The sequence below is a fragment of the Moschus berezovskii genome, chromosome 22, assembly GCF_049115385.1.
Source record: "Moschus berezovskii isolate FMDL1 chromosome 22, NW_MosBer_1.0, whole genome shotgun sequence".
NCBI lineage: Eukaryota > Metazoa > Chordata > Mammalia > Artiodactyla > Moschidae > Moschus > Moschus berezovskii.
The window spans coordinates 14394698-14422129 of NC_142481.1; the positions used below are offsets into that span (position 1 = coordinate 14394698).

At 51.0% G+C, this 27432-nt stretch overlaps 1 protein-coding gene across 3 annotated transcripts; it reads right to left on the bottom strand.

The window, feature by feature from the left end:
• Positions 1 to 505: 505 nt before the first annotated feature.
• Positions 506 to 27399, bottom strand: SUPT5H (SPT5 homolog, DSIF elongation factor subunit). Of its 3 annotated transcripts, none has more exons than XM_055412174.2 (30): positions 27324 to 27399; positions 26981 to 27058; positions 21290 to 21455; positions 17604 to 17669; positions 17066 to 17077; positions 16525 to 16594; positions 16341 to 16409; positions 16171 to 16236; positions 15847 to 15877; positions 14910 to 14978; positions 11926 to 12177; positions 10669 to 10758; positions 10491 to 10561; positions 8817 to 8922; positions 8494 to 8587; positions 8271 to 8407; positions 7683 to 7838; positions 7456 to 7602; positions 6465 to 6611; positions 6254 to 6379; positions 5287 to 5371; positions 4838 to 4957; positions 4655 to 4757; positions 4444 to 4571; positions 4248 to 4353; positions 3636 to 3794; positions 3149 to 3317; positions 2828 to 3031; positions 1004 to 1099; positions 506 to 927 (listed from the first exon to the last, which is right to left on the bottom strand). In XM_055412174.2, exons 2-30 carry the CDS (start codon positions 27053 to 27055, stop codon positions 784 to 786), a joined length of 3264 nt encoding a protein of 1087 aa, XP_055268149.1. In that variant the 5' UTR covers positions 27056 to 27058; positions 27324 to 27399; the 3' UTR covers positions 506 to 783. The 3 variants fall into 3 exon arrangements, with proteins under 3 accessions (XP_055268149.1, XP_055268148.1, XP_055268151.1); XM_055412173.2 differs by having other exon boundaries at positions 27316 to 27394; XM_055412176.2 differs by lacking the exon at positions 17066 to 17077 and having other exon boundaries at positions 27316 to 27394.
• Between the last annotated feature and the right edge of the window lie 33 nt (positions 27400 to 27432).

A 27432-nucleotide genomic window follows, 5' to 3' on the forward strand; every position in this document is an offset into this window, starting at 1 on the left:
TGAGTCGGCTCTTCACATCAGGTGGCAAAAGTATTGGAGCTTCAGTTTCAGCATCCATTCTTCCAGTGAATATTTAGGGTTGATTTTCTTTACAGTTGACTAGTTTGATCTCCTTGCAGAGGGATACTGACTGATTTTCACTTAACTCAAGCACAAGTTAGATGGTGTCAATCACATGGCAGTCTCTGTTCTAAAATCTCTGTCCACTGTCTTCTTATACATTCAATAGTCTCTGGGGCAGGGAGTATCATTTTCTAGATGAGGCTTTGAGTTGAGCTGAGTTGAGTTCAGTCACTCAGTCGTGTTCGACTCTTTGCAACCCCATGGACTGCAGCACGCCAGGCCTCCCTGTCCATCACCAACTCCGGGAGTTTACTCAAACTCATGTCCGTTGAGTAACATGAGGCTTAAGTAGGACCATTATCTGCTGAAGACCCCACAGCAAAGTATTAAGTGGGGTCTGCAAGTGACCTCACTTACAAACCAGAACACAGGCAGACAGGACTTTTGACCAAACAGTTTTTTATTGAAAGACTGTAACACAAAAGCAAGCTGGGGAAGGTGGGGAATAAGAAGGTAGGGACCCTCCCCCAGACTCTACTCTGATTCCCGTGAATATCAGGGAGGGAGATAGGAACGCAGAAAGGAAAATGAAAGAAATCCTGAACCACCAGGCTAGCCCTGCTCCCGGCCCTGGATCCCGAGTCAGAGCCAAGGGCCAGGGAAGGAAAGAGGGATGCTCTCCATCTGCCAGGTTATCTGCCAAAGTCCACTCTGCCTGCCTTAGGCCTCCAGGAGCTTCCCCAGGAAGCGGAGGTTGAGGATCTTGAGCTGTTCATCAAGGTCCATGCGGACAATGCCATCCTCGCCATCAATGCTCAGCAGGACACCTGTGGCTTCCCGATCCTCACCCAGGATCACCTTCACCTGGAGGGGGACAACACATGGGGTCAGGGGCCACGGCAGCAGCCCCATGCCCCCACGTCCCCTTGCCCTCCCTTACCTTGTTGTTCTTGGTGGGGGTGATGGGCTCCAGATGTTCACTGGAGATGCTGACAACCTTCTCACTGTCCTTCAGGTACACAGAGCACATGCCTCCCTGGGGGTGGGGACAGTCTGGTCAGCTCCCAACACAGGACTGATACTCCTCTGCCCTCAAGGGACATAGGATCAGGACTCATTCTAAGAAGTCACTTTCCCAAGGTGACACGGGCAGGAAAGGGGAAGGCTAGGCCTGGTTCCAAGGCCTGAGGTCTGTGGTGTAGAGGGGATGGAGGGGCAGGGTGATCAGGCCAGCAAAAGAAGCATCTGCATGAAGCTAACTTAGGGAAAAAGGGAGACTGCTGCTCAGGCCCTTCACTCGTGTCCCACACTGGCCTCAGCTTCTCCCTGACACTTGCTCTCCCTCCTGGGCCCCTGTCTCAAGGATGGCCCAAGGTCCCCGGCCTGTCCATTTAGGCTCCTGAGGCTAAATTAGGCTCTTGCCCACCTCCCTCCTTCCCACAGCCCAGAAGTGCAACCTGACCTCCCCCTGGGCTCCCAGCCCCTGATTCAGTCTCACCACACCTGATCCATCTATGACACAGCAACAAGTGAGTTAATTCCCAACCACACATCTGATCCCATCCCTGCTGAGATGACCACCCACCAGTGTCCTCAGGACACAATCCAAGTTCTACAGGCTGACATGTAACCTGCTCCAGCCTCTCCTCTGGCCTCATGACTCACCTTCCCCCTCGACTCTTTAAGTTCCAGCCACAATGAATTCAATTCCCCACGTGTGCCAGGTTTTCCCTCCCCTCCAGGCTTCTGCACATGCCCTCCAGCTAGAGCACCCTCAACCCCCTCCCCAGCCATTTCCCTTGGCTTTCTCCTATTCATTCTTCAGGTCTCGACACAGATGTTATGTTAACCTTCTCCCAGAAGCCCTCCTTGAACACTTATAAAGTTGGATACAGTGTCTCCCCAGGGTTCACATAGCTCCCCTTTCCCTCTGTGCTTCCCATATCCCAGCTCTGGCCATTCAGGCTGTCTGGGGACGTCTGTCTCCCCCACGGGAATGTGAGATCTGTGAGGGTAGGGCTGGAGCTGTCTTCATCTCTAGTGTTTGTTTAATTAATTCAATTAATATTTACTGAAAGGCCAACAAAGTGTCAGTCCCGCATCAAGAAACTGGGGCTACTTAGGAAGAAAATACAGATCTGGTAATCAAAGAATCACGTTTGGGTAAACTTTAAGCTTTTAGGCAGCCAGTAGATAACATGAAAAAGAATTACATGGACCCACAAGAGACAGACCTGGGACAGCCCAGATGTTGCTCTGAAGGATGAGCAGGAATTAACTAGACAAAGAATGGAGGGAAAAGAGTTCTAAACAAAGGCAAGTAATGAGCAAAGGCCCTGAGGCTGAAGAGAATTCAGTGACTAGGAAGAATGAAGGGTCAGCAAAGCTGAAGCAGGGGGCGCCCATGGGGCATGGAGGTCTGGTGCTAAGCCAAAGCCTGGCACAGAGGAGCACTCAGTTCTGGTTACTGAACTGATCTCAGAAAAGTATGTCAAAAAGTAACCATACTCCTGGGTGCCAGTCACTAGATCTCCCAGGCTGATGAGGGCCATGAGCATAAATAAAAGGCAGAACTCCCTGTCTTGTGAAGCTTCACATGCCAAACCTTTCCACATCTACATCTCGAGCCATAAACAGCTACTGGAAGATGTGGATAGATAGTAAGCAAAACAACAATGAAAACCAGGACAAACCAGTAACCAGAGAGACTGGGGACCCCAAAGGAGAGGACGCCTGCCCACCCGCCAGCTGGGGCCTTACTTACCGTGACACTGCGGATGACACCTGTCTGCCCTACCACCTGTGTATCCAGGTAGGTGTCCCGCACCTTCACCTGGATGTCAGTGGTCACCCAGTCGCTGGAGTTCTGTTCAATGCCTGAGCCCGGCGTGTGTGGGTTGTAGCCACCTGGGGAAGGAGCTCCAGGTGTCATCGGACTGTAGCCAACAGGGCTTGGGCTGGGGCTGGCCTGTAGGGAAAAGGGGGTGCGGTTGCTGGGAACAGGTCATTTGGCCTCTGGGTGTCCCTGTAGGCCCAAGGCCCATGTTAGCCCACCACACTCATGGGCGTGTAAGTTGACCAGTACCTGATATGCCATTGGCGAGGGTGTGGGGTGGTAGCTGGCTGGGGAGTGGGTATTCTGGTAGCCTGCTGGACTTGGCGCCACCTGGTGGTAGCTCTGAGGGCTGGGGCTGGGCTGGTAGGAGCCTTGCGGTGACGGGGCCGCATAGGGGGAGAACTGGTCTGTGTTGTACCTGCAGAGACAAGGAGCGAAGCAGGTATTAGTTGGGGGCATTAGAAGGGGAGAGAAGGGACTTCCCTGGTGGTCCAGTGGTTAAGGATCCGCCTTGCAATGCAGGGGGCCTGGGTTCGATCCCCGGTCAGGGAACTAGATCCCACAGGCAACAACTAGTTCACATGCTGAAATGAAAGATCCCGCATGATGCAACGCAGACCCAATGCACCAAATAAATAAACATTAGAAGGAGAGAAGGAGGTGATGGCAGCGAGGAGGCTTTGGCAGCGGGAAGGTTTTGGCAGCAGCTGATAAGGGCTAGCCCCAATGGACTCACATGGCTGGTGTCCCTGGAGTCTGTGGGTTGTACTGTGGGTTGACCTGCGGGGACGAGGGGTCTGGGTAGCCAGGTGTTTGGGGGTTGGGGGTGCCCCCGTAGGCCTGTGGGGATGGGGTAGGCTCATCATCAAAGGCATACTCATATTCTTCCTCAGCCCTGTTGGGGAGAGAGGTCTGTTGAGAATGACTATGGTGATCACAACAATGTAGCAAATGCCTCCAGGACAGCACCGAACACCAGGCAAAACCAACGCAACTTCATCCTCACAAACAGCTCCATCCAGAGGCCTCTGTTTCACAGGTGGGCAGACGGGAAACAGAGATGAAGTTGCCCATCCAAGGTCATGCAACCAGCCACATGACGACGGTCACACACTCTGTCTCCAGGCCCATGTCTTAATCCCAGCGCGCTACTCTGATGGGAGCTGGGGAAATTACTTTGCCTCCAGCCCCAGCAAGGCCTACCCTCCTTCACATAACAGGCCTGGGGCTGGAAGCAGAGGACTCAGGGTAGGTCACACAGACCTGACCATTCCACAGATACCCAGTGGAACCACTCATGCACACAGGCACACACATTCAGGGAATCCTGCCCCCAGCCCCAGCTCACCGTGACGGTGTATTGGGGTTGTTTGGGTCCCAGGCCCCACTCTGGGCAGGAGTGCGACTGCCGTCATGCAGAGGCGTCTGAGAGCCATAATGCGGGGTGCGGCTGCCTGGAACGGGAGAGAGATGCACCATCAGTTCTGTCCTGTCTCCAAACACCTCCACATCACCCCTCATCCCTGTCTGCTGGGAGCGCTCACCATCTTGGAGGGGCGTCTGAGAGCCGTACATAGGCGTGCGGGAGCCAGAACCGTACATGGGTGTCTGGGAGCCATACATGGGTGTCCGCCCGTAGGTTGAGGCCATGCCGCCTGGGCGCCGTGAGCCCCTGTAGACACAGAAAACAAGTAGGGTGAGCAGGGCCCTCGCACTGCCCAACAGCTTTCCTCCCAGCCCTGCCCTGGCCCGTACACGGTGGTGAGGCGCTGGCGGTCCACTGAGATGGTCTGGCAGGTGGAATGCAGCTCCACGCGGGCAGTGGACTCCGTGGCGTCCTTCACCACACCAATGTAGCCTGGCGGGGAGGCAGGAGGTCAGCAGGCAGGCTCTCCTCCCCATGCCCCTCCCCGGCCTCCACATGGCCCTGCAGGTCACCTTTGTAGGGCCCCTGGGAGATGCGCACAGTCTGGCCAATGAGCTCGTTGTCTCTCCGCCCTCGGCCCCTGCTCATGCCACCACTGCCGCCACCTGGGCTGCCAAAGCCACCACGCTGACCTGGGAAGGAAGAATGTCACTAGTCCCCAGTCCACCCGCCCACATGCTGTGCCCATAGCCAGGGTCCCTTCCAGCCACCTCTTCACCTGAGTTCCCCCAACCTCTGGGTTAGAAGCCTCCTCTGGGGGCCCCCCACAAGAGCCCTGGGCTTTCCCTTCACAGCGCTGACCATGCTGGGCTGTCACTGTTGGCGGGGGATTGGGGGTCAGGTCTCCCCTGGGCTGTGAGTCTCACCATGTGCAGGCTGGCCCCGAGCAGATAGTGAGTGCAGGCTGAAAAACATCCCTCCTCCACCCCCCAGACACATCCACACCCCAGATCCCCCTCACCTCCAGCACTGGGATGCATAGGGCTGCTGATCCGGGGGCTCATAGGGGCGAAGCCTCCTACTGTGAAGTTGGTCACATCTCGAGGCTAGGAGGAGGGACAAGAAGTGAACTGGCAGCCAGGGCCTGAGTGACAGGTTCCCAGGCCCCACACATCCCACATCTGCTGTTTGAACCTGCCCAGCAGTCATCCCTCCCTCCTCCTGGTCACAATGCCTCCATTTCCTTTTAGGAAAACTGCCACCCCTAGGCCATTGTGGGCCTGTCAATCAAGAGGCAAGGAGTGGGACTACCATGTGGTGGTCAGGAATTTAAACCCCTAGTGACATACAAACTGCAAGCCATGGGGATTCAGCATTCCATCTGCAGGGCCCTGAGGAAACCATCTCCTGATCCCAGCTCCCCAGATCCCACGTCTGAGTTCCTTTTGGATACCTGGTTCTGCACAACTTCCTACAAATCCCACCTCAGGAACTGTGCTGTCCCCTGAGACATTCATGGGGAGCCCCAACCCTTCCTTCAAGTAAGTCTCTGGCTTAAATGCCACCTCCTCAAGAGGGTGAGTCTGTCCTTAACGTCCTCTCTAAAGCAGCAACCCCCATACTCTCTCTCTCCTTGTCCTGGTTTATTTTTCTTCATCATCAGCCCAAGTTGCACTATGTGTGTATTTATTTATCTGTTCGTCTCCAGAGGAGCAGCCCTAGGACAGAGTTTTTTTTGTATTGTTCACTGCTGCAACTCCAGTGTCAAATACCTAACAGGTGCTCCGTAAAACTGAATGAATCAGCGATTTGGTAAATAGATCAGAATCTCAAAACCCTTTTTTTCACAATTTGCCAAGGACCTGACACTGACATCTGCCCTCCTGTCCAAATGGACATCAAGCCCACTTGTGTCTCTCTCTGGCCAGGGAAGACCAGAGAACTGAGCCAGATAGCCAGCAGACAGGGTGCCACCATGCCTGCCTCACCTTTGAGCCCCCTGCCAGCACCAGGTGGCGGGTCTTGCAGACAAACATGCCGCCGTTCTCCACCAGTTTCTTGCAGTGCAGGAAGGCGAAGCTGCGGAAAAGATGGCGGATTTCGCCTTCCCGGCCCTGGACGAGGGAAGGACAGTCAGCTCGTGGCCATGCCCCATCCCAAATCTCTCAGCTGTAACAGATGAACAAAACTTATACTCACCGAGTGGGGGCCGTCAATGACCTTGACGATGTCTTTCACGTGGATATTATTCTGTTCTGAGTCCAGGGCCACGGCAAAGCGGTTGTCTTTCTTCCGGGTCACAGCCTGGTGTCTGACAGTCACCACCTTCCCATACATGTTCAGCACCTACAGAGGGAGGGGAGGGGATACCGAGCGGCTGAGAGTGGAAAGGGGTCATGGGGGGCACGGCTTCCCTGCAGTGGGATGGTTCTTCCTATGGGAGACTGTCCCAAGCTCTGCAGGATGTCTAGACTCCCTGAATCTGGGGCAGGAGATGTTAGGAACCACCCCCTGGGCACTGGGTCAACCAAAAATGTCCCCCATCATTCCAAAACACCCTCTAGAAGGAGACTCCATCCTGACTGAGCATCAGGGACCTGAGATGAGCAGACGAACAAACGTTAACATAATAGTTAATGTCTATCCATCACTCTGTGCCAGACAGGTGCTAAACTCTTCACACAAGATTCCACTGAGGCCTCAGAATTTTCCTCTGAGATGGGTGCTGTCACAGCTCCCATTTTAGAGGGGAAATTTCAGGCCCAGAGAGGGCAAGTTACTAGCTCAGGGTCACAGAGCAGAACATAAAAGAGCTAAGATGTGAATCCAGAGGCCAGGGTCCTAAGCATTTATACTCTTTGGCTGCCACATGCTCAGTGAAGGGGAGGAAGACACCAGCAGTACCCAGCCCTTAAGCCCAGCACCCAGTGCCCAGGTACATATCTGACTTCAGGGATCAGTCACAGCTAATGAAGCATATGCTGCTGCTACCTCCTTTCCACAAGGTGTGACACCAAGGCACAGAGAGGCTCACTGATGCGCACTTGCCCAACCGATGTCGCACAGTGCGCCCCGCGTGCCAGAGCCAGGTCTGCACCCGGAGCAGTCTGGGTTCGTGGCCACCTTGCTCCGCCACCTCCCAGGATGAAGAGCTGGAGGGACAGGAGGCCCCTGCGTGCAGCACACACACCTGGAAGGTCTCCCGCTCCAGTCGCACGATGACGCCCACAGTCTGGGGGTCCAGCTGCACCAGCTCCCCCCATTCGTGCTGGCCCCCGACATCCACACCTGATGCCGTCTCCGAGCAGAGCTGCAGGTCCCGGGGGAGCACCTTCAACTGTAGAAGATGGGAGTGGGTGAAGCAGGGTCCATGTGGCTCCATGCACACCCACCCCGCTCCCAGACCCCACCAGCTACCTCATGCATGGTGAGGTCAGAGAAGAGGATGACGAAGTTCTCCTCCACCCGCACGATGAGGCCTGTGTCGCCCTCAAACCGACCAGCGATCACCTTCACGTGGTCCCCCATCTTGAAGTACTTGCGAAGTTCCTGGGCCGGGAACTCCAGCATGTCCTGGGGATGGGGGTGAGGACGGCGAGCAGGTTAGGGAAGTCACTACAGACCATGTGCCCACCGGCCTTCAGATTCCACTCGTATTCCCAGAAAGCATGGGCCACAACCCACGCCAGGCTCATGCCCCCCAACTGGAGACCACTTCAGGCCACTGGGACCACCCTCAGCCTACCCCAGAGATCTAGGATATCAGCCTGGACAAGCCTTAACACTGCACAGAGATGGGCCATCCCCAAGACATATGACACCAGACTACAAAGATCTCCTCAGACCCATCTGGAGACAGCCTCACCCTAGACACACACCACTGGGCCTGGACAAGTGTCAGACACACCCACCCCCAAGCAAACTAAAACCAGTGACCTCAAGAATACTCCATGGTCTCATCATGCTCTCAACCCAGCACGTACACATGGGTGGTATGGCCCCCACCTTGAGGTCCTCATGCTTGGGCATGATGGTGATCTTGTTGCCATCCACGCTGAGGATCTTGCCCTGCAGGTTGATGAGCTCACCCTCGCACACCTCCACGTTGTCCCCGGGCTGGAAGTTGTGCTCCCGCTCCTTCCCTGGGGGGCAGACACAGCGCTAACCTGGGGGCTGCTCACCATGGCCGCCCTCTCCCTGGACTGAGTTGCTGACTGTGACCTCATACCTGTGCTTTCAGTCACTACCTCCAGGTCTATGCCCTCTGGCTGGTCCTCAAACTTCTCCAGCTCAGAGAGTGTGGGCTTCACACCCTCTGTGATCTGAGCCCCAAAACAGGAGGAAGAGAAGGAAGCAGATGAAGGTCAGTGGCACAGCCCAGCTTAATGGGCTGGAAAGATGGTGAGGTTATTCTCCTGGGGATATTCCTTGGAGGACTATCTAGGACAAACCCAGATAACCCACTGCTCTGGGGCCTGGACTGTAGGAGGGAGAAAGCTGGGCCTCCCCGTTCCCCAGCACCCTTAGCACAACTCCCTCTGGGACCCTTACCACAGCTGACATGGCAAAGCTCTTGAATAGAAAGCCCTTCCGGCTGTAACGGTTCCCCTCGAAGATGAGGAAGTCACCGTCGGAGGCAACGTCACCCCCCAGGGATCTGGGATTTTGTGGGGGAGAGAAGAGGGTGTTAAGAGGCTTGCCGGGCCTCAGTCTCCTCTGCTGGCAAAGGGGGAAGTGGACATGGGATGCCTGAGCCATCCCATCCCAAAGACTCCCTCTGGGTGGGAGTGACCTCTCACAAAGCGCAAAGGCCCTGCCTTGATGGAAGGGTACACTGCTCCCGCCCCTCTGCACTCTGCTGCCCCCTTCCCTGCTTTATTTTTAATGACAGCTCATTAACACCTGATGAGCTCTCGTTTGATACATCTCCCTAGAATGGCAGCTCTACAAGGGCACGGACTTAGTATCTTTTATTCACTATTTACCACAGTGCCTGGCACACGGCAGGCACTCACTTGGTGAGTACGAGCTAGACAAAGTATCAGACCGTGCTAACAGTTAACACTCACACACACGTGACCTCACTGACTCCTCTCCAAAGCCCGTGACATCAGGAATATGACCCTCATTTTCCAGGGAAGTGAAAAAATGAGGCTCAGGGAGGGTACACGATATGGCCAAGGTGGCCAAGCCTATGAGTCAAGCTTCAAATGCAGGGGTTAGGACTCCCATGCCTGTGCTTTAGCCTGCATATGGGGTGGGGCAGGAGGACCCTCAGATCCTGCCCCATGCTGCTAGAGTGGGGAGGAAAAGCCTGTCCACTTCTCAAAAAGGGGAGTGTGCGGAGCAGGTTGGGTTCCTCCAGCCGATCATCTTCTCACGCACATGGTGCATCTGGGGAGAGGGGTTTGAGTGAGTTCAGCTGGGCAGGTCTGAGCACTGCGTCAGACTGACGGCTGCGGGGCAGGGAAGGGTCACTCTGGTTTGTTCTCAATATGGGGATTTCCAGCTGGGGGGAGACCAGTGCTGTAAATGAGTCCAATTCAGGCATGTGAAGTATTAATCTGGCCTGCTGGCCTGGAGGCATTAGCCCAGACTGGCAGATCAAAAGGCTCATTCTACAATTCAGTCTTTATCAGAATGAAAAACTGGCTGTTCACACTTACGATGTGTTCCAGAGCAGGACCAGAGGGCAAGTGTCACTGGCTGCTTTTGTTTCTTCATCCTCCTCGCCTAACCTCCCCGCTGGAGCCCCCAGCAGTCCTGGGATGATGGAAACCCTGGGGTGCTCCAGAGGTCCACCCAGCTGGGAAGGGGGTGGGGGACAGAGACACCCTGAGCAGAAGGGGCTCTGTACTCCCATCTGAGGTGTCCAGGCATTAGGAGATCAGGGAAAGAGACTATAGGCCCAATGTGTTGATAAATTTCATTTCAATAAGTGACACCATTCATCACCCTGACTAGGTAACAAGTGCTATTCTGGGCACGCACATATATTAATTCTTTTGAGTCTCAGTGCAATCCTAGGAAGCGGGGGTTACTCTTAATGATCTTTGCAGCAGAGGCACAGGTATGTTAAATAACTTGGCTAAGGCTATACTGCCAAGCTAACCACTCACAAACTAAACCATCGACGGCTCTGGGAGCCCAGCTCTACAGGAGAACCTGCAAAGGGACATCCTACACCATAGATCTGGGCACCCAACCCAGCTCAAGGACACTCACCTGATCTTTTCTGCATCAAATAGCCTCTGTGGGGGCCGCTTAAACTTCTTCCTTTTGGCAAACCAGTCTTTCTGTGTAGGAAAAGAGGCATGGATGGGAAGGGTGAGGGACGAGGGCTTGGCCACCAGCAGGGATCAAGTACTCCCTCCCTGCCCCTAGCAGCACATCCCCACAGTACCAAGCTCATGCGGGCCTTGATGCGGTCGTAGTCGATGCGTGGGATCATCTTCAGGGAGATGGTGTTTTGACTGGGCTCCACGTAATCCACCTGAGAAGTCCAGTCAGGTGATCAGCAGGGCCCCAGCCTTCCCTCCCCAACTCCAGACACAGGGAGGGCGAGGAGATGCCAGGAAGGGCCAGGGACAGAGCATGATGAGAAGAAATGAAACTGCTGACAACTGCAGATTCATTCTCCAGCCTGTCTTCCCTCCAGCCTGAAATTAAGTACCCACTGACAACCTGACAACTCCACCTGGATGTCTAAAAGGTGCGTCAAACCCAGCATAACTGCAGCTAACCTCCTGATTGCCTCCAAACCTGCTCCTCTCCCCACAGGTCCCCTCCATTCTTCCTTTTGCTCAGGCACACAACGTGGGAGGCATTCTTCACTCCTGTCTTTTACACCCACACGCAACCTGGAAGCTAACCTGTCAGCTCTGCCTTCAACAATTCTGACCTCTTCTCCCCCCTCTACTACTGCAACCTCGGTCCTGTCCACCGTCACCTGCAACCCAGACAGCAGTCTCCTCACTGGTCTCCCTGCTCCTGTGGCCCCATCCTGTCTATTGCAGGGTTTCCTTAGCCAGTTGATCCTTTGTTGTGGGGAGCTGTCCCAGGCCTTGCCAGATGTTGGCAGCATCCCTGACTTCTATCCACTGGATGTTAGAATCAACTCACTTCCCAGTTAAAATCACCAGAAATGTCTCCATTCTTTGTGAAAGGTCCCCTGGGGGTACCCCTGCTTGAGAATCAGTGATCCGATCTCCATGTAGTCAGCAGAGTAATCCTATTAAAAATCCAAGCTTCCCTTGTAGCCTCCCATCTTACTCCAGTAAAAGGCAAAGTTCTTGGATGGGCTATAGGCCCTCATTGCCTCCCTGAGCTCATCTCCTGCCCTCGCTCACTCTCACCCTCGCTCACTCTGCTTCACCATCCTGGCTCACATGCTGCTTTCTGCCACACCTCTTCCCCGAGAACTTCACCTGGCTCACTTCCTCACCATCTTCAGATCATTACCTAACATTCATCGAACACCCACAGAAGATGGTCCTCCATTTCCTGTGTGTTTGGAACAAAGTCCAGACTCTGCTTCACCGGACCTGAGTGGGTTCTGCTCTCTGACTAATCAGAGGGCTGGAAAGGATAAAGCACAGAGAAGGGAGGATACAACAGAGAGCCCTGGCCTCCTCAGCTGCCCCAGCCCAGCCCCAGGCACCTGAGCGATGTCATCCTTGTAGATGCCCCGCTTGAGGCGGACCCAGGATTTGGGTTTCAGGTTGGCCACCTCCTTCACCACTTTAAGCACATCTGTCATCTCCTTGATGGGCACCATCTGCTGGTTCCAGTAGCCAAGCCGCAGATTGCCCACACCCTCGATGGCCTGCTTCACGTGGGTCTGCTTGTAGGCCTCCACGTAGATGTAACCCTTCACGTGCTCTGGTGCCACTACCGATTTGATCTGCAGGGGCTGGAGAGCCAAGCCGGTGGGCAGAGACAGTGAGACATGACTGCTAGTACCAGGAACGACTGCCACCTCAGCAAGCTCTCTTCTAGGGATTTATCCCACAGAAACATGTTGTGCAACGACCCAATCACAAGGACGCTCACTGCAGTTATTATCGTAGAAAAAAAAACGTGCTTAGAGATTAATTTACACCTGTAAACACCAACTTAAAACTTTTTTTCAAATCAATAACCTAAATTTCCACCTTAAGAAAACAGGAAAGAGGAAATTAATCCCAAAGCAAGCAGAAGGAAGAAACAATAAAGATCAGACTGGAAATAAGTGAAACAGAGGTTAGAAAAACAATAGGGAAGACCACTGAAGGTGGCTGCTTGAAAAGATCAATAAATTTGACCAATCTTTAGCCAGACTGACCAAGGGAAAAAGGAGAAAAAACTCAAATTACCAAAATTAGGAATAAAAGAAAGGACACTACTACCAACCAAACTTAGAGAATTTTAAGGCATACTATGAATAACTGCATGCCAGTAAATTAGATAACCTAAATGAAATGAGTATTTCTTTTCTGTAGAAAGACATAAACTACTACGACTGGCTCAAAAAGAAATAGAAAATCTTAACAGACCTATGCAAGGTAGCAATTTTGAACCAAAAAACACACATGCACACCCAGCCACTCACCCAAAGCCCATGATTTACCAAACATCTAAAAATTAACACCACTCCTTCACAAAAGCTTCCAAAAAATAGAAGGGGGACATTCCCACTCAGTCCTATGAATCCATTATTACCCTGATACCACCACCAGAGAAAGGCAACATAAGAAAACCACAGACTAAATCCCTTATAGACACAGAAGCAAAAACCTTCAATGAAATAGAACATCAAATCCAGCAATGTATTTTCATATCGTATGTGAATTACATTTCAATTTTTTCAAAAGCAACTAGATTGTTCCTAATAGCGAAAAACAGAAACAACTTTACATTTCCTGGGCATGGAAAGATGATCATGGTGCTGAGAAAAGGCTCTCTGCAGAATATGTATATAATACTATTTTATTTTTTTTTTAACATCTATTAGGTATTAGATATTTTAATAATCACTTAAACATAGAAATTCACATTTTTATTCCATGTTTTCCTGGTTTTGACAATACACATACCCAAGATGGGGCTTCCCAGGTGGTGTTAGCAGTAAAGAATACACCTGCCAATGCAGGAGACATAAGAGACTTGGGTTCAACCCCTGGGTCAGGAAGATCCCCTGGAGGAGGGCATGGCAACCCACTCCAGTATTCTTGCCTGGAGAATCCCATGACAAAGGAGCCTGGCGGGTTACAGTCCATGGGGTCACAAAGAGTCACACAACTGAAGCAACTTACCAAATAGCACATTTTTCAGTATGCAGAGAAGATGGTCTGGAAAGACACACAAGACTGTGTGCTCAGTCCCTCAGTCATGTCTGACTCTGCAACCCCATGGACTGTGGCCCGCTAGGCTCCTCTGTCCATAGGATTTCCCCTCAAGAATACTGGAGTGGGTTGCACTGCCTCCTCCAGGGGATCTTCCCAACCCAGAGATCGAACCCACATCTCCTGTGGCTCCTGCACTGGCAAGCAGATTCTTTACCACTGAGCCACCTATGAAGCCAAGGCACACAAACCAACAATAATTACTTCTGGAAAATGGGACTCGGGTATGGAGAGATTTTGGCTTTTATGATATACATGTACCACTTCAGTCCTGTCTCAAATGAGGTTACTAGAATCTTGCCAGGGCACAAAGCAGAAATCTGAGCACATTTAAAATCACGATCTGCACATCCTGCAACTGTCCACTGGTCCCACTGACACACACCCACTGCTCTGGCAGGTAAAAGCAATGCACTTGGTCTAACACAAATTACATTCAGTGAGAACGTTACCAGTCAGCATGCCTTGGTTCCAAAACTAACAATTACGCCTCTGAAAACAATTACATGTACTGAACACAAGCTACAGAACAAGCCCTGACTTAGAGTTGGACATGTTCAAAGATAACTTAATTCTAAAGATTCTGAGGTGCAAGCAAGGGGTGCAGAGGGGAAGTGGCTCGATCAAGGTCATAGAGTGAGGAGGCCGCAGGGGCAGGATTCAAAACTCAACAGTCTAAAGATAGGTCTGTGCCCTTCCTGCAGCATTCCTTCATGTTTTGTGTTCTGCATATAAGCGAGCCCTGAAGGGGCAAGGACCAGCTCTGGCACGGTCATTGCTGTACCCTCAGCATCTCTGAATGCTGGGACCAGCCCAGAGGAGGGGCTCAATAGACTTTGATAACACTGAAAAAGAGAAGGAAGGAATTCTCCTGACAGGATGGTTCTCTGATGCACTTAGCCACACTGCCCTATGCTAGGACTCCCAACCAAACAGTAAGAGGGTGACAGCTGCCCACCAGGGTTGGTGAACAGGAAGAACTCACTCTCAGGCAGGAAAGGTTCAGGAAGATAGATGGCTGACTTTCAGAGGGGTACAGGGGCTGGGGAATCCTGCCAGAAATGCAGAGTGAATGAAGACAGCACCTCAAGAGGCACAAAAGAACCCTTCAACCCAGAAAGGGGTCATTTTCTAGCTGAAGCAGCTCACTTAACAGGCAGTGCTGCTCAGCTGGGGTACCTGGTACCCCTGAACCTGTTCGGTCTCTCACTCTGGGCTTTACCCGTCTCTCACCCTGAGGCTGCCTGCCTATCCGACTTACCGTGTCTGTGAACTGGTAGGCAATGAACTTGCGCATCAAGGAAATGGCTGTGGCCCGTTCCTCCCCAATCTGGAAGAATAAAGGCAGGCTTAAGAGAGATGACAAGACGGAGAACAGGACATAGAAAAACGGGCAGGAGAGAGCAGCAAGGAAGACAGAGTCGGGGAGGGCAGGACAGGGGTATGGGATTAAGAGGTACAAACTACTACATATAAAATAAAATAAAGCTATAAGGATACACTGCACAGCACAAGGGACACAGCCAATATTTTATAATAACTACAAAAGCAGTATCTTTAAAAACTGCAAATCACTGTGTTGTACACCTGACATTTACATAATATCCTAAGTCAATTCAGTTCAGTTCAGTTCAGTCGCTCAGTCGAGTCCGACTCTTCGCGACCCCATGAACCACAGCACGCCATCCTGTCCATCACCAACTCCCGGAGTTCACTCAAACTCACGTCCATTACTAAGTCAATTACATCCCAGTTAAAAAAATAAAGACAGACAGTGTCATTGGACATAAGATTAAGACAGCAGGAATTTTCCTGGCTGTCCAGTGGTAAGAAAGGACTTAGTGCTCTCACTGCCAGGGGCCTGGATTTGATCCCTGGTTGAACTAAGACTGCACAAACTACACAGTGCTGTCAAAAAAAGAAAAAAATAAAACAGGAGAGAGAAGAACGAGAGAGATGGGGGGGTTAGAGAGCAAGAGGCGTAGACAGCAAGAAAACCTGGGAGGAGACGCCGAGTGAGGGAGCGGGAGGGGATGAAGGGGGTGGGGGAAGGAGCGAGAAGGACGCAGAGGCAGACAGAGGAGGACCAAGAGACCGGCAGGTCACGGAGACCCGGGGAGGGCAGAAGGGGAGTTCCCCTGACAAGGCCGCTTCTCCCTTCCTCTGCCTCCCTCAAGCCGCGAGGCCAGGGCACACACCTTACATTTGACAGTCCACAGATTGGGATCCCTGACAGGAGAGGAAAAAGAAGCCCTTTAGTCAATCTATCTCCTCATGGGAAACATACAAATCACCACACCCACCCCTCTTCCTCTCCCTTCACATCCTCTCCCTTCTCCATCCTGCCATCCGCAGGCAGAAGGAAGGAGAGAGAAAAGCACCAACTTGCCATTCCCTTCTTTCCCCACCAGCCACCACTCTGCCTGTGCAACTCTGTGACCTGATTCACTTCAGGGAGTGACCATGTGGGCACATCACCCCATAAAAATTCCCACCTAAGCCCTCCTGTCCCACCCTCTTACTTGACTCCTGGGAGCAGCTGCTGCTGGGTGATGTCATCCGAGAGCTCATCAGACCCTCCATACACCCTGGAGAGAGAGGGACAGTCAGGCAGGAAGGGGTCTGTCAGACCCCAACCCTTCTAAGGGACCACATGCTCCCAGCCCCACCCCGGCCCAGCACACGCCCTTACGTCTCTCCCACAGATGACTTGGCGTATTTCTTCATGTAATACTCGCCCAGTTCTTCTTCTCGCTGGTCCCTGGGGTGTGTGAGAGAAAGTGAATGAGAACGGAAGGTTGAGGAGAGGAGGGTGGGCTGACCTGCCCCAGATCTCCCCATGGAAGCCGGTCTCACCCTTTCCCAGCTCAGCTCACCTCCAGAGGTTTTGCAGGCGGCGAGCCCCAGACCGGTCCTCATCCAGGACAACATTGTCGATGTTGGAGGCTGCAAAGAAATGGGCAGACAGGGTGAGTAAGGGGAGTGAAGAGCGGGGGCCTGGACAAAGCGGTGGGGGACTGGGGTCAGAGACACCTCATGGAGGAAACCCCCAACCCTCAGCCCTGGTTATGGCCCGCTCAGCATCCTGCTCTCAGTGTCCTCCTTGGGGGTGGGGCCCAGGAACTGGGGACACCCAGTTGTTCACAGCCACTCACAACCACTGTCTAAGCACACCCTGAACTCCGTCCCATGCCACTCACCCAGCCCTTCATCCCTGCACCCAACACTCACACGTAAGCACACACATACTTTCCCAGGCCAGATCTGGCCCCAGAACCCCCTGCCTGTGGACTCTGCATGAGTCAGAGCCCCCACGGCTGGACAGGGGTCAGGGGCGAGGGAGGGTGTCACGGGCAGGAAGGAGGAGATGTCAGGATATGGGAGAAGGGTGGGGAATCACACTTTTCAAACTCTTACCTTCAATCTCTTCTACTTGGAGGAAGAGGAGGTGGTGGTGGTGGTGGTGGTGGTGGTGGTGGTGGGCGAGGGCAGACAAAGTATGAGCCAAATTATAGCAGCGAAATCAACCAATGGGTTGGGGAGAGGGGAAGGGAGGGACACAAGAAGGTTGGAAATCAAAAGTAAAGGCCAGGCACCAGGTGGTTGGGGGAGAAGCCGAAATGTATGAGGTGCACAGAACGGAAAATAACAGGGAAGGGGTGGCACTGGCCCAAGAAGTGGGGGGTATCTTGGGATACAGCCTGCCCCCCCCACAACCCCCAGAAGGGATTCACTGGGGCCCTCGGATCCCAGAGTCCTCTCCCCACAGCCCCCAACCCCCCAACTCATGGGCCTAAAAGGAAAAGGGTGCAGAGCTGGTCTCTCTGGCAACGACAGAAAGAAGCACGGTGAGGAGGGTGTGGGGTGGGACAGTGTGGGGGTGGGGCAGGGGGTGGGCTCGTAGGCCCTCTCGGCCACACCCCCGGTGGTCTCCCAGAGGTGGGGCCCCCCTCACCTTTCTCCAGGATGTCCTCTGCTCCATCCTCCCACTGGTCCTCATCCTCATACTCATCATCCACATCTGGAACGGAAATGCCACGTGGTCAGGGCTGCAACCAGGGCAAAGGTGACCTCGTAACACCAGCTCCCAGAAGATATCTCCTCTGGGCAATGGGTACTATGGACCCCCAGCTTCCAGATCAGGACACTGAGGCTCGGACAGGCGAGGCTCCCACCCAAGGCCTCAGAGCTGCTTTAAGCCCCAGGGACAGTCTCCTGTGTGGATCCACCTGATTCTAAAAGTCATCCCTCCCTCTCACCACCCACAGATCCATTTTAAAAACAAGATCCAAATAAGCAAGCAAAAACGTTCCCTCCTAACTACTAAGGGAAGACTGGTACATCATTTTGTTTTTTTTTAAAGACAGGATTCATGGTTTGTTGGTTTTATTATTATTCTCTTACATTTCTAACAGCCAACACTTAATGTGAGGGTACCAAGTGCCCTGCTCCTCCTCTGAGTACTTGCCACTGAATCTTCCTGGCCACCCTAAGGGAGGTACCACAATCCTAATTTCACAGTAAGAGATCCAAGACACAGAGAGGTCATCTAACTTGTCCAAAGGCTCTCAACTGGTACCCGAGAAGCAGTCTGGCTCCAGGGTCCATGCACCTAACCACTTCACTGCTGCTACTGCTAAGTCACTTCAGTCGTGTCCAACTCTGTGCAACCCCACAGACGGTAGCCCACCAGGCTCCGCCGTCCCTGGGATTCTCCAGGCAAGAACACTGGAGTGGGTTGCCATTTCCTTCTCCAATGTGTGAAAGTGAAAAGTGAAAGTGAAATCACTCAGTCATGTCCAAATCTTAGCAACCCCATGGACTGCAGCCTACCAGGCTCCTCCATCCATGGGATTTTTCAGGCAAGAGTACTAGAGTAGGGTGCCATTGCCTTCTCCGAACCTCTTCACTACATTACATATATTTTGTATGTATCGAATACTACACTAAAAACTTAACATGACAAAAAAATTCCAAAGTGTACAGAAGAGGTAAGTGTTCAGTGAGTCCCCTCCCATTTCTAAGCCGTTTCAGTCCCCTTTCCCAGATGCAACTGTGTGACCAACTTCTGTTCTAGAGATAATCTGGCCACACATAAGAAATGCCTATAACCCCCCACTACTATTTTCCCTCCACACAATTTTTTAACCCATTGTTCTGTCTCACCCTCTTTCTTTAAGCAATAAGACTAGCTTGGAGTTCTTCCACAGCAGCACATGTCTCATGTGCTGCCTGATTATTGGCCCTGTAGTTCACTATGCTGTTGTTGTTTAGTTGGTAAGTCATGTCCGATTCTTTTGCAACCCCATCAACCGTATCCTGCCATGCTACTCTGTCCATGGGATTTCCCAGGCAAGAATACTGGAGTGGACTGCCCTTTCCTTCTCCAGCAGATCTTCCTGACCCAGGGATCGAACTCGCGGCTCCTGCATTGCAGGCGGGTTCATACTGCTGAACCACCAGGGAAGCCCGGAGTTCATTAAACCAGGCCCTAATCAAGAGTGCACACTGAAGTCACCAAACATTTGCAACTGCACACCAGACCGCAGCAAGCATCTGTTCTCGTATCTTTATGTACCTGGGGGTGAATTCCTCAGAGGGAACTACTGGTTCCAAGGGTCCCTGCATGGTGAATGTTAACGGGCACTGCCACATAGCTTTCCCACAGGCAGCACCTAGTGACACTCCCACCGCCACTAAGTGGGTGTCCCTAGTGACCACCATCTGTGTCGGATGGCGCGTTATCCACTCTCTTGATCTGAGCCCATCTGCTAAGACCTTTTTTCTAAGCAAGGACTCCCTCCCCCTCAGCCTTTAAGAGAAGGCCTGAAGCTATCTGAGAACCAGGAATACCCAGGGCATCTCCTGCCCTTCTGTTCCCTGGTTTCCTCTCTGGTAAGAGGGTCCCAAGAAAATGAGGGGTGGCATTCCAAGTCACTCCCTTTTGCCTATGAAAGAATCGCTTATACAGATGGTGGGAGTATCAAGTAGTGCGACCTTTCTGGGAGCTTATATTTGGCCAAAGGCATCAAAAAGCTTTAAAAAAATACGTATCCCCTTTGTCCAGCAGTTTGACTTAGGGATTTCCCATGTCGAAAATCTGCAGGGTCTATGTTAGATGAAAAAACCGCATCTTCATTTTCACTAATCTCTAAGTATTTGCATCAATCACGAACAATGGCAACAAACCACAGCAGTGTTAAGCACTGAAGTCTGGCACTTTCATAGCACAGTATAATTACAGATACCTCAAAATATTAGTCATTGCTACTTCAAAATTAGATTCTTAACAGATCCTCTGTTAAACCTTGCTTTTTCAATGTGCTAAAAAAAGCATTACATGCATCACAGTGTTCTTTTTTTTTGGGTGCATTGCACAGCATATAGAACTTCCCCAATTAGGGATTGAACCTACGCTCCCTGCAGTGGAAGTGCAGAGTCTTAACCATTAGCCCACTAAAGAAATCCACATTAACAATGTTCTTTTAATGTTTAGATACCGTATTTCACTATAATTGTTTTCTTTGGAATCCCATGTACTTTTTTTTAATGCATTTCACAACATGACCCTGAGAAGGGTCGGGGACTCACACTTTCATAGGCTTCACCAGACTCTAAAAGGGGCCACAGCACAAAAAAAGATTAAGAACCCTTAGCCAAGGTAATAACTTGCATATGTGTGTTTAAATATATATGAAGATATTCACGGTAATGCTGCTTACACTACTGAAAATTACATACAACTTCAACGTCCACCAAGAGACTGGTTCCATAAAGCACATTTTAGAATGACACTAAGCAGCCATCAGAAAAACATATTCCTATGATGATGATGCTAATAGTTAAAATTTATTGAGGACCTGCCATATGTTCAGATAACTTTCCTTACATTTAACCTAACTCATTTAACCTAAGCCATCTACATTATATACACCTCCATAATCACTGAACAGAAAAGCAGTTACGGAACAGTAGATATGATGTGGGCCCACGTAACGTGAATAAATAACAACCCTGTTTTCTGAGGGTTTACTGCAGGCTGGCCATTACATTTTGGGTTGCCACCAACTTGATGTGCTTTTCATGCTTGATCCCCCAAATCCCTGAAAATATTCCTGCTGAAGTAGGCAGACCTGCCCGCTGCCTTGTACAGAACAGGAAAGAGGCTGAGAGAGACAGGCAGCCACTTGCCCAGGGCCCCTGGGGAAAAGAGCAGAGCCAGGCCAGGATCTGTCCGCCTCCGCTGCCCTAACCAGCTGCCTACTTCTGTGTCACCTGAGCTTTTCAGGACTAACACGACATATCGTTAGTTTTTAAAAACATGACAATGGTATTTTAATTCTGTGTTTCAAAAGGATCTATTTTACAGGTTATTCAGAGGAATATCTGGGGGCAAAATTATGTGTTTGAGATTTGCTTCAACATCTTCTGGTGGTGAGTGGGAGTGAGGAGGAATACACAAAACAAATGCAGCACTGAGCTTTTCGCTACTGGTAGCACACAGGGCACCGCATACTATCCTACTGTGGAGCATCTGACACTTACCAAAAGAAAAAGTTTAACAAGTATAATACACTGGAGAAACAGAACCGAAGGTGGAAGTCCAGTGTCTGCTCAGCGCTCGCCAGCCCTGTCACATACCAGCCTCATCCAGAATGAAGCCGCCATGGCGGGGTTTCTTGGGGGGCCGGTCGTCATCTTCCTCCTCCTCTTCCTCATCATACTCTTCCTCCTCTTCCTCCTCCTCTTCCTCCTCGGGCTCTTCCTCCTTCTCACTGCCCGCTGCACTCCGCCGCTCCTCCTCTACCTGCAGGGTCGGGGGTTGGGAACCAGTGTTCTGAACCCCCCAAATCCAGACACCATGCTCTCCATCCTTAAATCTGACCTCAGCTCTTGCCTGGCCAATCACCACCCCCTCTGCTCTGCGAATACGCCCTTCCACCCTGGCCGGGCCTCCCTAGTAGCCATCCTATCCAGTGACGGCACCACCATCCACCCAACCAGTATCTGGGAGCCAACCTGGGCTCCCCCTCCCCAAGACCTCCTCGCTAGCCTCTGCCGAGCCTCTGAACACCATCTCTCCTTTAGGCCTGACCCTTGGCGCCTGTCTTTCTCTATACTAGACTCCCCCAGGCCACCTCATCCACTCCCGTGGCTGTGGTGACATCTCTGTGGCAATGACTCCCGTATCTGTTTCCAGTCTACACTGCTTACCGAGGTCACTGATCACCTTCCACAGCTAATTCTGTGGACAGTCTCTGGTCCTTACCTATAAGACTTCTCACCCCACTGACTTCTCTCTCTCTAGGGAAATGTTCTACCCTTGGTATCTGCTGCATCACTCTCTCCTGGTTTTTCTCTAACCTCTCCACCTGCTCCTCCACAGGCTCCCCTTACTGGGCTCACCCTCAAATGCTGGTGTCAATAACCAGGGTTCAGCCAAAGGCCCACTTTCCTTCTCCCTCTGTGCACTGTCTCTCTCTGGCCCTTTTATCTTCCACAATCTCACTTCCTGTCGCTAGATGACTATCCCATCTGTCTCCAGTCCCCAACTTTCTCCCAGAACTAGACACCCTCATGTGCCAACAGCCTCCTGGATACCTTCCCCCTATGTCCTCTGAGCCCATCACATCCACCATGTCACAAACTGGCCTTAGGGTCTTTCCCTAGACCCGTGCTAGCCTCCTCTGGCTCCCACTAGGCACCAAACTCTTGATCTTTCCACTTTCTGAACATTATCTCTTCAGTCTATCCCTTCTCTATCCCCAGAGCCCCCTAGCCTAGGCCAGAACACTGACCTCTAAAGTTGAATCTTTGCCCCAGCCTCCTTTCCTGTCTCTTGACCTCCAATCCCTCTTTTCATACAAATCACAAAAGGAAATGATTCATACTAAACAGTGTCCTCAAACATTAACCTTTCCCTCATTAACTTCATGACTTCTCACCATCTCCAATCAGAACAACCGATTTGGTATTTTTCTTTAAATTCACTGCAAATTTTACTGAAGAGGCACTTCTTTTGCTTTTAAACATTTCAAAAGTTAAAACTCTAAAGGTTAGCTTGTTATAAATAGGGCTTCCCATGTGGCTTAGCTGGTAAAGAATCCGCCTGTAATGTGGGAGACCTGGGTTCGACCCCTTGGTAGGGAAGATCCCCTGGAGAAAGGAAACGGCTACCCAATCCAGTATTCTGGCCTAGAGAATTCCATGGGGTTGCAAAAAGTAGACAGGATTGAGCAACTTTCACTTCACTTGTTATAAATAGACAGTAACCATAAAGTTAAAAGGAAAACAATGCTAACTAAGTTCCAACATGATACTGTGGCCTCCTGCAGGCTAAGCCTAAAGCCTGTTCTCCCTGCCAAACAGAGACTAGCAAATTTCAAAAAGGTGTTCAAAACACAGTAGCACTAAAGTGAAACTTTCTCCATGACCCAATTAAAAGATAAGATGTGCAAATAGGAAACAACTGTCTTACTAAATGATTCAATGTGGTTTCAGGTCTTCTTTTTATTCCACCCAAAAAGCACTTCTCATTACTCCCCAACTGGAAAGCATCTACAGTCTTGGGAAACTATGATCTAAAACGAATATGATCATTTAGTCCCTTGCTTACAACAGCCAGGGCTCCCCACTGCCCTCAGGTAAAGAACCAGCTCCCTAGCTGCCTGGTGTGAAGTACACATTGTGCCCACTGCCTCTCCCTCTACAGCACCTCCCCAGGCTGCCCTCCTAAACGCTAGGTCCAAACCCACTGAGCCTCTTACAGCATGCTCTCCTAGCACTGTCCACCATCCATCCTCAGCATAAAAAGCCATTTTCCTCTGCCTCTCACTCATACGTCCATCAAAATACTCTCTCTTTCAGGAAGTGATGCTTGCCCTCTCCCCACCAGGGTGAGTCAGGCACATTCTCTAGGCTCACAACCCTCTGGGGTTCCACCATCACAGCCGTGACCACATGAGCTAGCTCCTTGAGTGAAAGGCCCAAGATAGCTCAGACACTCCTAGGTCCTCAACACCACCCAGCCCAGGGCTGGGAACAGAAGACAACTTTAAAAGTACAGCTGACCCTCAGATAACATGGGGGTTGGGACTCTGACCCTCTATGCAGTCAAAAATATACATAACTTATTAGCAGCCCTCCAAATACAAGGTTTCTCAGTATCCACCATTATAAATCTTGGGATTTAACCCATTTTGGACCTGGGGTATAATATATCATTGAAAAAAAAAATCCACATATAATTGGACCCAAGCAATCCAAAACCATTGTGTGCAAGGGTCAATTGTATTTGCTCAAAACGGAATTCTGACTAGCCCATAGTATCCCTTATTTTAACTCAAATCAGGACCACAGCCTGATTTCCAGGAACTCTGCATCATCGCCCTGGGTCAGTTCCAGCATTCTTCTTTCCAAACCTGGCTCCCCATTCTCTGAGGAGACAGTTTTCACTATTATCTCTGTTATCTCAGGGCTTGAACATGCTCTGACACAGTCTATCCTCAGTATGCCCTGGAGTAATCATCGGCTTATAAACTATCTCGACCTCAACACAGAGCTCATGAGGGAGACTGTGATCCTAACATAACAGGAACGCAAGGACTTGCTGAATGGATGAGTAAGAAGGTCACTCAGGGACTTACTTGGTTAAGACTCTGCTTCTACTGCAAGGGATACTGGTTTAATCCCTGGTGATGGAACTAAGCTGAATAATAAACCAGATAACTGCCTCAATGGTGGCTCATTATTTGCTATCTCTAGCTGTCTCTCCAGTGTTCTTGCCTGGAGAATCCCAGGGATGGGGGAGCTTGGTGGGCTGCCGTCTATGGGGTCGCACAGAGTCGGACACAACTGAAGCGACTTAGCAGCAGCAGCAGCAGCAGCAGCTGTCTCTCTAGGGCTTCCCTGGTGGCTCAGATAGTAAAGAATCTGCCTGCAACACAGGAGACCTGGATTTGATCTCTGGGTTGGGAAGATTCCCTGGAGGAGGGCATGGCAACCCTCTCCAGGATTCTTGCCTGGAGGACAAAGGAGCCTGGACCCTACACACAGTCCATGGGGTTGCAGAGTTGGACATGACTGAAGAGACTTAGCACACACACCTGTCTATTCACAGAAGCCAGTCCTTTAAAGACCACGTCAACACCTGGTTGTCTAAAAAGCCCAGCCAGGGAACTTCCCTGGTGGTCCAGTGGTTAAGAATCAGCCACCAAAAAAAAAAAAAAAAATCAGCCTCACAAAGCAGGGCATGCAGGTTTGATCCTGGTCAGGGAACCAAGATGCCACATGCCAGGGAGCAACTGAGCCCAAGTGCGGCAACTCCTGAGCCTGCATGCATCGGACCCTATGTGCCACAACTAGAGTCCGCGCTCCGCAACAAGAGAAGCCCCCGAGAGCTGCAACTAGAGAAAGCCTGTGCCACAACGAAAACCCAGCACAACTAAAATAAAAATATATAAAGCCCAGCCAGACCTATCTCGGGAGGTCAGGAAAGCCCTCACACTGCCCTCCTGCCTTTCCTGGTGAGAGCAGGTGAGCCAGCAGGTGAGTTAAAAGACTGATGTGGAAAAAAAAAAAAAGCCCGATGTGGTATTAGGGAAGTGAGACTTGCACAGTACAAACCACACTACCTCAGCTAGGCAAAGGAACTGGGGATCCTGGTCTCATTACCACCAGGCTTTAACCACAAGCTCAGTGTCTTGAAGCCATGAGTCAGTCAAGACCAAGGACCCAGTGAGACAGCTTGAAGGAAACGCCTTTCTTGTCATCTTCCCATTTGCCCCATTCCTATTCTGGCAAGCTAAGGACTCCTCAAAGAGCAGGACAAGGATTGACAACCAAATGCCTGCAAGTGGGCAAGCAGGAAACATAAGTAAATGAGGTAGTTCAAGGGAAGCCTATGGCACTCTCCATGTATCTGATGTTTTCCAGAACCCAGGTTATGAAATTTTCCTTTTCTTAAATCTGCATGATGACAAATGGCAATTAATATAGTCTGGGAAGTAGAGAAATTCTCAATTTTAAAGGTGGGTGTCAGGATTTCCCTTATGGTCCAGTGGTTAAGACTTTGAGTTTCCACTGCAGAGGGCTTGGGTTTGATCTGTGGGCAGGGAACTAAGATCCTATATGCCACGTACAGTGAAAAAAAAGGTGGGGGGGTGCCACTTTTTGAGCAAAGAACTGCTGTGGGCCTCACCTGATTTTTACATAAAATTTTTTACAAGTGTTGCGATGAACTTTAACAATAAACTGGCATTTCTGTAATCACAGTGTCATCTCTTTGTTAGTCTGTAATCACCGCCTACTAAATGTAAACTCTGTGAAAGCAGAAATTTGCCTTGCTCCACTCTCCCTAACACCTAGGAAGTCTCTGGAACAGAGCAGAAGGTACTCAAATATTCATTTGTTCAACGAATGAATAAATCAAAAATAAGAGATTAATAGCAGAATAAAAGAATATCTACAATCAGATATGTCCCAGGAAGTGTCTGTACTTGGTTCCTAAACACTGACATTCAACAGACCCAAAGCCACAGTGATCTTTTCAAAATATTAGATCACACGCCTCCTTTGCTCAAAAACTTCTCATGGCTTCATCTCACTCGGTTAAGGATAATTCCTCATCACAGCCTTCAAGATCTGACGTGATCTGGCTCCTGTTAGTGCTATGCCGCTCTCTGATACAGGCAAACTGGACTCGTTAATTTCTGACCACCACAGACATGCTCCCAACTTTGCACCTGCTCTCCCCCCTTGTGGGAACACTCTTCCTGCATATGACATGACTCACTGCATCACCAGCAAATGTCACCCTCCCAGGTGCACCATGGTCCTACTGAAAGTTCAACCAGGATTCCCTAGTCCCCTTCTCTTCTCTATGTTTCCCCAGTGTCTTCCAGCTTAATAAATGACTTACTGATCAACTATGTTTGTTTACCTTCACCAGAGCAAAGAAAGTTTTTAAAAACCTGGTTTGTTTACTGGTTTAGCTCAAGGGTTAAGAATTGTGTCTAGCATGTAGTAAACACTAAAAGCATATTTCTTCAACGACTGGGCATACTTAAAAGTAAAAACTAACATTTCTTACTATATGTCAAGCTCTTCAAAAACATCACTTGCTATCTCACTGTACCTGGAATATCCAAGGCCTCCAGCACCTGTGCTTCTGCTTGACTTGGGCTTGCCTATTTCTCTCTCTCTCCCTCCCGACAACCTCTAAGTTCCCAGAGACCAGAGATCGTCCTGATCCTCTCTAAGCTCCCACAGAAGCCGTTCTGCTCTGGTCCTGTCCGCATGCCCCATGTCTCCCCCAGCGTCCCGGCCACAAACCTCGGCCTCCTCGCCGTCACTGCTGCGCTCGCTGTCCTCCTCCTCGGAGAAGTTGCTGTCCTCGCTGTCCGACATCTTCTGCTCGCAGGGAAAGACAGCGGCCTCAGCGCAACCCCCCGTTCGGAATCCCACCCCGAGCCTCAGTTTCCCCGAGGGTTTCCAGGGAGAAGAAAAACCCCTAAGCGCACTTCCGGCAGCCGTGTTCTGGTAACCGAGAACCCGAAAGAGAATGCCCCCCCACGCCACCTGCCATACCTCCCGAGATCCCAATACAGTCTCTACGCCTCCCTGGCCCCCAGCAAGCCCTTGGCCTGCAACCCCTGCCTCCAACCCACCCTCTCACCGCTCTAGCGATTCCTTAGCCTTCGCTACCAGCTGCTGCTCACACGACGCCTAAGTGGGATTGACGTGCTCTCTCGCGAGAATCTACCCTTTGGCCCCGCCCGCCTAAC

Excerpts from the sequence above, each read along its gene's own strand:
- SUPT5H (XM_055412174.2), bottom strand. The coding sequence starts at position 27,055 with ATGTCGGACAGCGAGGACAGCAACTTCTCCGAGGAGGAGGACAGCGAG. Across the intron at positions 7,839-8,270 it reads CCAAGCATGAGGACCTCAAG|GACATGCTGGAGTTCCCGGC; the intron begins GTGGGGGCCATA and ends CCCCATCCCCAG. Across the intron at positions 6,380-6,464 it reads TCATTGACGGCCCCCACTCG|GGCCGGGAAGGCGAAATCCG; the intron begins GTGAGTATAAGT and ends TCCCTCGTCCAG.